Consider the following 9,958-nt stretch of genomic DNA (forward strand, 5'->3'; position numbering starts at 1 on the left):
TGTTCCTTTGCCATTTTCATCTTTTCTTTTTATTTGCCTGTTTCACACGTCTGTGATGGGCTGGCGCCCTGTCCAGGGTACATTCCTTCCTTGTGCCTTATGCTCACTGGGATCGACTCCAGCAGACCCCCACAATCCTGTTCAGGACTAAGCGAGTTAGGGAATGACATACAGCTTTTTCTTTGAAACTCTCTGCCTCTTAGGCCCGCATTACAGAAATGTTAAAAATGATGGTTGTCATTCCTTTCAGAAGAGATACACTAAATGTTGGCTCAAATTCTCCAATAAAGATAACATAAATTAAACATTTGCTGTATTATTCTTTTATTTAATACATTTTTATTATTAGATTTCAAATGAAGATCACACATTTTCTTAACATGACACAGTTAAGAATATAATCAACTTATGAAATAATTGTGAAGTTGACAGTAGATGTGACCTTGAGTTAGAAAATTAAACTTATAAATTGTGGGCCCTCTGAGCAGGCTACATATCTATCAAGAAAGCACTTACTTTTATGCAGGAAAGAAGCATATAAGCATAAGTAAAAAGACAAAAAAAGAAACGTAATTACTAAAAATCAACAACTAATAACTCACACACTGGATTGTCATTTATAAGAGAGGCTCCCATCCACTCGGGTAGATTAGCCAGCTTCTTGCAGACGTCCTCTTCAATGGGCCACCCCCAGACTTTGAAAAATGGGACCAGATTCCTCTTTACTTGGAAAGAAAACTTCTCAGCCCACAGATTCATCTTGGCTTTATTATCCAGATTCTCAACTAATGGACATTTGCTGATATTCAGAAAACAGCGCAATGAACGGCTCCCATCCAAAGCTCTCCTGCAGCTGGAGAAGATGAAATGTTAAATGCTGACTTGTTGTAAAGATATTAATCAGCACTGAAATCAACCAAGTGAAAAAAAATGGTTCCATTTCACCTTGAAATGAACTTTACAGAGAAGGAGGATTAAATGCATAATAAAGAAGTCCTAAAACCACTGGGCTTGTCTTTGTAAAATTACTTTTGAACACAAACACCCCTACATCAGGCACATGAATCATGCTGAAATCTGGACACATTGCTCATCTCTAATCCCTAGGTCGACATTGTGACCGCAGAGTCACACCTGACCTCGCTGCACACCTAAACACTCTAGAAAGCTGTCTTTTGTAAAGATAGCCCACCCGTAAGTAGGTCTCCAAGCAGGCCCAAACGGTCCAGTCGTCCAGACGTGATTCACCTTTTAAGTAGCTTTTTATTCTCTCTTTTCTGGATTCTGCAGTAAGCTCAGGGTGGGCTTTGCTTCGTGGGAGATCGAGGACCTTCTCATGGACATACACAGACCAGAGGTTAGAGGTGGCTTCAGTGGTGTGAGGGGGAAACTTCCACAAAGGTCTCTGCTGATTGTGTCCAAGTTCATGCAGTGGACCCCATATGGGACTGGTCTGCATGAACTGAAGATCAGCAATTTCTTGGACAGATTCTAATAAAAGCATCACTGGATACCCTGAGTGCATATAACCTGAAATAAATAACAGAGTTACGTTATGACTGATGTTACCACCAGGGGCGCTCCAGCTCCCCAAACACCTAACACAACAGTTGCAGGCACAAGCTTTATTGAGCTGTGGGAAACTCTTCCCAAACTGTTCTCATCTGCCAGCACAGTATAAAGCAAACAATATTTATAATCTTTCTTTCTCTTTTCTGTCTCTTCTGCCTCCACTCCTCCTCTGGCAAGCATCGTCCTCTTCCTCCAGACTGTGGCTCTCCAAATGGAGCAAAGAGGCTTCTTTTATAGAGCACCTGGAAGTGCTCCAGGTGTCCCATGATCTCCTTCTGCAGAAGTGCTGCAATTAAGGGCTCTGAACTTCTCCATGTACCCCCTGGTGGTGACAACAGTCCCCAACAATGCTGAGTTTCCAAGCTCCAAGCCCATGGGACTGTATCAGTGGAGGAAATGCCCCGTTACAGCTCTCTCCTCCAGTCCTTTTATCACAAAGGCGTCCTGGCAGGGTAAGAGCCCCAGCGTCCATTACACTGTAGAGATTCCGATCAGTGCTTACAGTGGTGTGAAAAACTATTTGCCCCCTTCCTGATTTCTTATTCTTTTGCATGTTTGTCACACAAAGTGTTTCTGATCATCAAACACATTTAACCATTAGTCAGATATAACACAAGTAAACACAAAATGCAGTTTGTAAATGGTGGTTTTCATTATTTAGGGAGAAAAAAAAATCCAAACCTACATGGCCCTGTGTGAAGAAGTAATTGCCCCCTGAACCTAATAACTGGTTGGGCCACCCTTAGCAGCAATAACTGCAATCAAGCGTTTGCGATAACTTGCAATGAGTCTTTTACAGCACTCTGGAGGAATTTTGGCCCACTCATCTTTGCAAAATTGTTGTAATTCAGCTTTATTTGAGGGTTTTCTAGCATGAACCGCCTTTTTAAGGTCATGCCATAGCATCTCAATTGGATTCAGGTCAGGACTTTGACTAGGCCACTCCAAAGTCTTCATTTTGTTTTTCTTCAGCCATTCAGAGGTGGATTTGCTGGTGTGTTTTGGGTCATTGTCCTGTTGCAGCACCCAAGATCGCTTCAGCTTGAGTTGACGAACAGATGGCCGGACATTCTCCTTCAGGATTTTTTGGTAGACAGTAGAATTCATGGTTCCATCTATCACAGCAAGCCTTCCAGGTCCTGAAGCAGCAAAACAACCCCAGACCATCACACTACCACCACCATATTTTACTGTTGGTATGATGTTCTTTTTCTGAAATGCTGTGTTTCTTTTACGTCAGATGTAACGGGACATTTGCCTTCCAAAAAGTTCAACTTTTGTCTCATCAGTCCACAAGGTATTTTCCCAAAAGTCTTGGCAATCATTGAGATGTTTCTTAGCAAAATTGAGACGAGCCCTAATGTTCTTTTTGCTTAACAGTGGTTTGCGTCTTGGAAATCTGCCATGCAGGCCGTTTTTGCCCAGTCTCTTTCTTATGGTGGAGTCGTGAACACTGACCTTAATTGAGGCAAGTGAGGCCTGCAGTTCTTTAGACGTTGTCCTGGGGTCTTTTGTGACCTCTCGGATGAGTCGTCTCTGCACTCTTGGGGTAATTTTGGTCGGCCGGCCACTCCTGGGAAGGTTCACCACTGTTCCATGTTTTTGCCATTTGTGGATAATGGCTCTCACTGTGGTTCGCTGGAGTCCCAAAGCTTTAGAAATGGCTTTATAACCTTTACCAGACTGATAGATCTCATTTACTTCTGTTCTCATTTGTTCCTGAATTTCTTTGGATCTTGGCATGATGTCTAGCTTTTGAGGTGCTTTTGGTCTACTTCTCTGTGTCAGGCAGCTCCTATTTAAGTGATTTCTTGATTGAAACAGGTGTGGCAGTAATCAGGCCTGGGGGTGGCTACGGAAATTGAACTCAGGTGTGATACACCACAGTTAGGTTATTTTTTAACAAGGGGGCAATTACTTTTTCACACAGGGCCATGTAGGTTTGGATTTTTTTTCTTCCTAAATAATAAACACCATCATTTAAAAACTGCATTTTGTGTTTACTTGTGTTCTATTTGACTAATGGTTAAATGTGTTTGATGATCAGAAACATTTTGTGTGACAAACATGCAAAAGAATAAGAAATCAGGAAGGGGGCAAATAGTTTTTCACACCACTGTATAAGCCAGTGGACCTGACTCAGCTAGCATGCTCTTTCTTATAATAATTATTTTAAAACATAACTAATCAAAGTAATAACAGTAAATCAAACATACCTGCACTTATCTGAACATCGGCCACAATGCGCTCAGGCCTCAGGAAGCATTCAGGCACAGCAGCGAGTTCAGCGATGCCTTTGGTGATGCGATTCCACAGCTGGAGAAGAGGCTCTCGATTGGTGATGTGGGAGATTTTGCTTGTGGGTACGGTCAGGATAATATTGTCCACCTCTAGTTCTGCCCAGGGTGCTGGGTTTCGACTAAGAGTTTTTTGCCAGTCTGTCACACAGCTTTGTCCTGCAGTTACATAAGGAAGATACACAACTTAACTGAGCAGAGTAATGACAACAAACTTTACTAATCTTGATTTAGCAATACTTTTGTATTAACAGTGATCAGGTTATACAGTATACATATTCCTTTGGCACATTTGGAAGAATTCAGTCACCTGCTATGCAAAAATAAAACTAATGTGCACCAGTACCGAGTTTGAAGTATGGGGCCTGAGCAGCTCCCTCCACCGTGACAGTGACGGTGCCAAGCTCACTTCCTCCTGGCACAATGATGTAAATCAAGCCACCCCACTGGTTAGAGACTGAAACTGTTTTATTGTTGATAGGAATTCTTTGGACCACCACTGGAGGGCAGTGCAGCTCATTAAAACCACTGAGGTCTAATTTGAAGTAATCTGAAATAATGTTGTTACTACAAACAAACTGAGGTTTCTGTACTAGTACAAAACAGTTTGATGATGCACATGTTTGGGCTGAACTCAGATTTATGCAATGTGGTGAATAGATAGTTCCATTCAATCATATCAAATGCTTTTTTCTAAAGATAATAAGATCTCTGGGGTGTTAGTTAAGGTAATATATTCTCCCACAAAGTCTATCTTTGGAGATTAAAAGCTAAGTGTCTGTCTTTAGTAAATCCGGTTTGGTCTTGTGATAATACAGAAGGAAGCACTTTCTTGATCCTTCTGGCTAGAACTTTGGAGAGTATGTTAGCATCATTATTCAGAAGAGAGTTCGGTCTGTATGATGTACACTGTAATAAGTTATTATTTTTCTTAGGAAAAATGGTAATTAATACTTGGCAAAAGTTTGAGGTAGAATTTTATTGTCTCTGGCTTCTATAAAGGTTACTATTAACAGTGGAGCTAACTTATTTGAGAATGTTTTTATAAAATTCCACTAGGTAGCCATCAGGGACGGCTGCTTTTCCACTTTGAAGTGAGTTTATAGCACCTAGTAATTCTGAAAGTGTCAGAGGTTTATTCAGTTCCGCAGCACTAAGAGTATTTAGCTGTGGTATTTCTAATGAATCAAGAAACTCAATAATTATAGTATTCTCTAAATGTGTCAATTATATTTTTATGGTTAATAATGTTATCTCTGTCTATGTTGTTAATTGCTATTATTGCATTACAGACTTCCTGCTTGCGGATTTGTTGGGCTAAGATCTTATTGGCATTTTCTCTGTGTTCATAATAACGATGTTGTGATTTAAAGATAAGCTGTTCTGTTTCTTTAGTAGTCAACTAGTCAAGTATTTTCCTATAGAGTGCCTCACTTCAAGATCTGGCATATTCTAGATCTATTTTGGTAATTTAGCTGATTAACTCGGACCCCTTCTTGGTTTTTAAGTTTATTTTTGAGAGAGTAATATGAAAAAAATCTGTCCTCTTAAAAATGTCTTCAGAGTTTCCCAGAGTAGACCTGCTGAGACCTCTGAGGATGCATTTATCTCAAGAAATTAATCTAATTTCTTTGACATGAATTCTGTAGAGTTCTCATTAGCTAATGACAGGGGGTTAAGACACCAGCTATGTGATGAATGTACAGGACACAGTAATTTAAGCTCCATGATCAGATGGGCATGGTCTGAGATAGCGATAGCATCATATTTACAAGATTTGATAGTAGGCAAAAAATTATTGTCTATGAGGAAATAATCAATACTTGAATAACAATGATGTACGGGTGAGAAAAAGGAGTATGCTCTTTGGTTAGGATTTAAGAACCTCCTTGGGTCAGATAAGTTATGATCCATTACAAACTGTGTAATTATCTTTGCAGTATTAGATGTTATTGCTGCTGTCCAGGTCTGGATGTGAAACACAATTAAAGACTCCGGTCAGTATAATTTTTTGAATGTTCACATTAGGGATAGATGCAAATACATTTCGGAAGAAAGTTCTATCATCCATGTTAGGTGTATAGATATTAATCAAAATGATTTTAGTATTAGAGAAATTGCCCGTTACCATGACATATCGCCCTTCAGAATCAGATATTGCATCTGACACTACAAATGGAATAGTTCTATGTATTAAGATTCCCACACCCCTGGTTTTCTTTGTAACCTAAACTGGTCCTTGCTTAATAGGTGAGTCTCCTGTAAAAATACTATCTTGGCATTCAGACTTGCTAAGTGCTAGAGTACTTTCATTCTATTTAATTCATGATTGAGACCAATGACATTACAGCTCATAAAGTTCACTATTTGGTCATGGAAATATTTCTTCTGAATTTTTGTTAACATCTTGTAGTCTTAGGTTAAGGTAGTACATTGTACATACGACAGCTTTGACATAGATTTCATATTATTGCCAAGTGATATAGCTATGAAGCGTATTGTTATGTTGTCACTAACGATTATTGGGGTATAAGGGATAAAATAGAAATAGGATTGCTCTCTTTCTCTCCATCCTTATCCCCCCCACCCCAATGCGCCTCTGCAAGCCACACTTTGCAAAGTTACAGTCCTCTGACATGCCAAGAGAAGGAGCACATCTAGAGCAAAATGATTCCCCCCAGAAGCCATGTGAAGAAGGTTAAAACTGAGATATCTTGTGAAGATATAGTCCAAATACAACAGACTAATTATATAATCTTAAACCCTCCAAATATAATAGACCAAGGGTATGATGTTAAAGTAAAACAAAAAAAACTCTAACAAACAGGCTGGTTACTTAAGTAAAGCTTAACAAAAATACCAAAGCTTGTTACTTTGTGGTAGCCAAAGTGTGCATATATATTATATATAATTAATGAAAGAAATTTCGATATAATAACTGAAGCTTAAAAACAATAACTGTTTACTTTTTAGTAACCACTTAGCCAAGATGTAGCCATAAGAGGCCCAAATGTGCATATGATTAATGAAAGAAATATCAATATAATAACTGCAGCATAATTTAAGAAAAAGAAGAAGAGGAAAGGGATGGCCAAAAAAGAAGTAAAATATAAAATAAAGTAAGCATGTAGTATTTTTAAATCCCCAAATCCCCTCAGGATAAATAAATACAGGATATCTCAAATAATATATAAAAAATGGTTAAAATAACACCGTTAACGGAGCTCCCCCACACTCCATCTCCAAAAATGGACAAGACCAACTGATTATTAATTTTACCATTGGGTCAATATGACACACTATACAGTGATGAATAACCAATCTGCTGATGTTTTATAAGTGTTATGAAGACCAAAAGAAGACTTTGTTAAGGTCTTGCTACATCAGAGTAAATGATTAATCAATGCATTTTTTGGCAGTACCTGAAGTGTTACAATACAGTCGGTTATCTTTTCATAAACTATGGCATACTTAAAGCATAATATTTAAGGTCAGAGGTCAAAGCTTATGAAATGGAACAAGGTGCAGCCATCACAGCCTTCAAACAGAGTTAACACCTGCTCGACTCAGTATCAAGAAAGAAGCGGACTCGCAGTCTGAATGTCAAAAACTCACAGATTTACCTGGTGACGAGATGCCAGGGCTCTGCTTCATTAACATGCACATTTTGGAGAAATTACTTTCTGAATATATTACAGCAGAAACACACCTTTCTGAAAACACCTGAAAAAGATTCACCAAAATATTGACATTAATTTAACAACAAATATGTCTATGAAAATATTACATATCATAGAAATTCTTGAATGAATTCTAGTGATCTTTGAAGACTTCATATTGGAGGACTGTCCATTTGAGTGGGACGGCTGTGTTTTCGTGTGATGAGAGCTGGTCCTTTCCATGATTAAACAGTAGTTCATTTGCTGATGCATTCCAGTTTCCTACATGGATAACTTTATGTGACCCTACAGTATCTATGTGTATCTGCCATGCTGTTAGCCTGTCGGTACCAACCAGAAGATGATTATTCATTGTTTTCAGGAGTCCGGTATTGCCACAAGACTATAACAGTTGATATTGTCATTATGAATGTATACCTTCTCAGTCATTTTCCATAAAATGACCCAGAGGACACAAGATTTTCAGCTCTATGAATTTGAAGTTTTTTACTTTATCAATTTAACAGAACATTCTCAAGCCATCTTTACCCAATCTGAAGTTTATCCCAGCACCATTGATCAGGAAACTGCTCTGGAAAAGGCAACTGTCTATTAAATGTCCCATTTACTATACATCCATACTCACACTGGGCTGATTTCAAAGAGCCAATCAACGTAAGCTTCTTATCTTTGATGATGTGTGGGCATGGACAGAATATCTGAACTCCATACAGACACTGGCCAGGTGTGGGACTGTCCCCTAGGGTCAGGCAGACCCTTTTCCTTGAAATCTTCCATTATTCATCCACTTCCTCTTTGGTCCCCCTTGCTTTCTCTTCCCCTGTACTTTCAGTTCTGTAAACTCTATAGATAGATAGATAGATAGATAGATAGATAGATAGATAGATAGATAGATAGATAGATAGATAGATAGATAGATAGATACTTTATTGATTCCCACAGGGAAATTCAGGCGTCCAGTAGCTCAAGCACATTATTAAAAATTATTACAAAATATTAAAAAAGGCAAGGAGAGCAAAACATAAATAAACAATAAAAAGTACACATGGGTAATTGTTACAGCGTCAGAAGGTAGAGTGGTGACCAAGTCATGAATCATTCGTGTTGACAGTAGAGTAATAAAATCTTACAGCATTAGGAACAAATGATCTTCTAAAGCGTTCTGAGAGAAGACGACTGCAATCATTTTGTTTAAATCCACCCAAAGTGATTTAACCATTGATCTCCACTAGAGGGCAGTACAAGTTCATTTTTGTTTATTGCAGTTGGGAATGTCGTGATACTCCGTTAGGTAGAATAAACTTTGACGTCTTTTGACGTTGGCATTCATTTCTAGCAACAGTTTCATATCCTAGATACGTGTGTTTGTTTGTATGTTTTTCAAGGTGATTTTATGATTCAAAATCACAACAATAGGCAAAGAGATGTCCCGAGCAAGATTATGCCCTGCCCAGTGATTCCAGGTTAATTAAAATGGAAATGCTATGTTAGGACAGGCTAAGTTATATTATGCAATAAATAAAGTATCTAGGGGGTGCAGTGGGTAGCGCTGCTGCCTTGCAGTTGGGAGACCTGGGGACCCGGGTTCGCTTCCCGGGTCCTCCCTGCGTGGAGTTTGCATGTTCTCCCCGTGTCTGCGTGGGTTTCCTCCGGGCGCTCCGGTTTCCTCCCACAGTCCAAAGACATGCTGGTTAGGTGGATTGGCGATTCTAAATTGGCCCTAGTGTATGCTTGGTGTGTTTGTGTGTGTCTTGCGGTGGGTTGGCACCCTGCCCGGGATTGGTCCCTGCCTTGTGCCCTGGATTGGCTCCAGCAGACCCCCGTGACCCTGTGTTCGGATTCAGCAGGTTGGAAAATGGATGAATGGATGGATAAAGTATCTATTTGGGGTACTGGCCAGGCCATGGCAAAAATTATAATGAACCAATAAGTCAGCAGAAGATTGATCAGGAGCCTTTTTCATTACATCTTCTAACAGCTAAGCCACCCTGGCTTTGGGGAGGACATGCATCAGAGAGAAGAGGTGATAATGTTGGAATCAAAAGGGTGAAGCAGCAGTGCAGTACAGGAGTAGACATGTCAGGAACCTCAAAGGACTTTTTCTGTTGCACCCAGTCTCTAAAATAACGGTTCATCAGTTATGTCTGTTAATAATAATGTTATAATTTATTTGTGGAGCACCCTTTCTATGCACAATGGGATCAACACTCACAGGTTGCATTATTTTGGCCTTAAAATGGTTTGACATCTTGTCCAGGGCATTGAGCCCAAAGCTGTTGGAATAGGCTACAACCTCTCATGACCCTGAGTTGGATTGTGCAGAGTACTCTGTAAATGATTAACAATTAAAGGAGGTGGCAGGACTTGTTAGAGTCACCTAATCAGCCAGTAACTGGAACTAAGTCATCA

General features: G+C 39.5%; 1 protein-coding gene across 1 annotated transcript; it reads right to left on the reverse strand.

Annotated features, from left to right (window-relative positions):
- Window positions 1–314: 314 nt before the first annotated feature.
- On the reverse strand, window positions 315–7,535 carry LOC114669109 (TRPM8 channel-associated factor 2-like). Its single transcript, XM_051921371.1, is given in 6 exon segments — window positions 315–790; window positions 792–853; window positions 1,193–1,530; window positions 3,789–4,028; window positions 4,216–4,419; window positions 7,493–7,535. Coding segments are annotated over 6 exon segments (1,101 nt in total). The 3' UTR covers window positions 315–576.
- Between the last annotated feature and the right edge of the window lie 2,423 nt (window positions 7,536–9,958).

The sequence above is a fragment of the Erpetoichthys calabaricus genome, chromosome 18, assembly GCF_900747795.2.
Source record: "Erpetoichthys calabaricus chromosome 18, fErpCal1.3, whole genome shotgun sequence".
Lineage (NCBI taxonomy): Eukaryota > Metazoa > Chordata > Cladistia > Polypteriformes > Polypteridae > Erpetoichthys > Erpetoichthys calabaricus.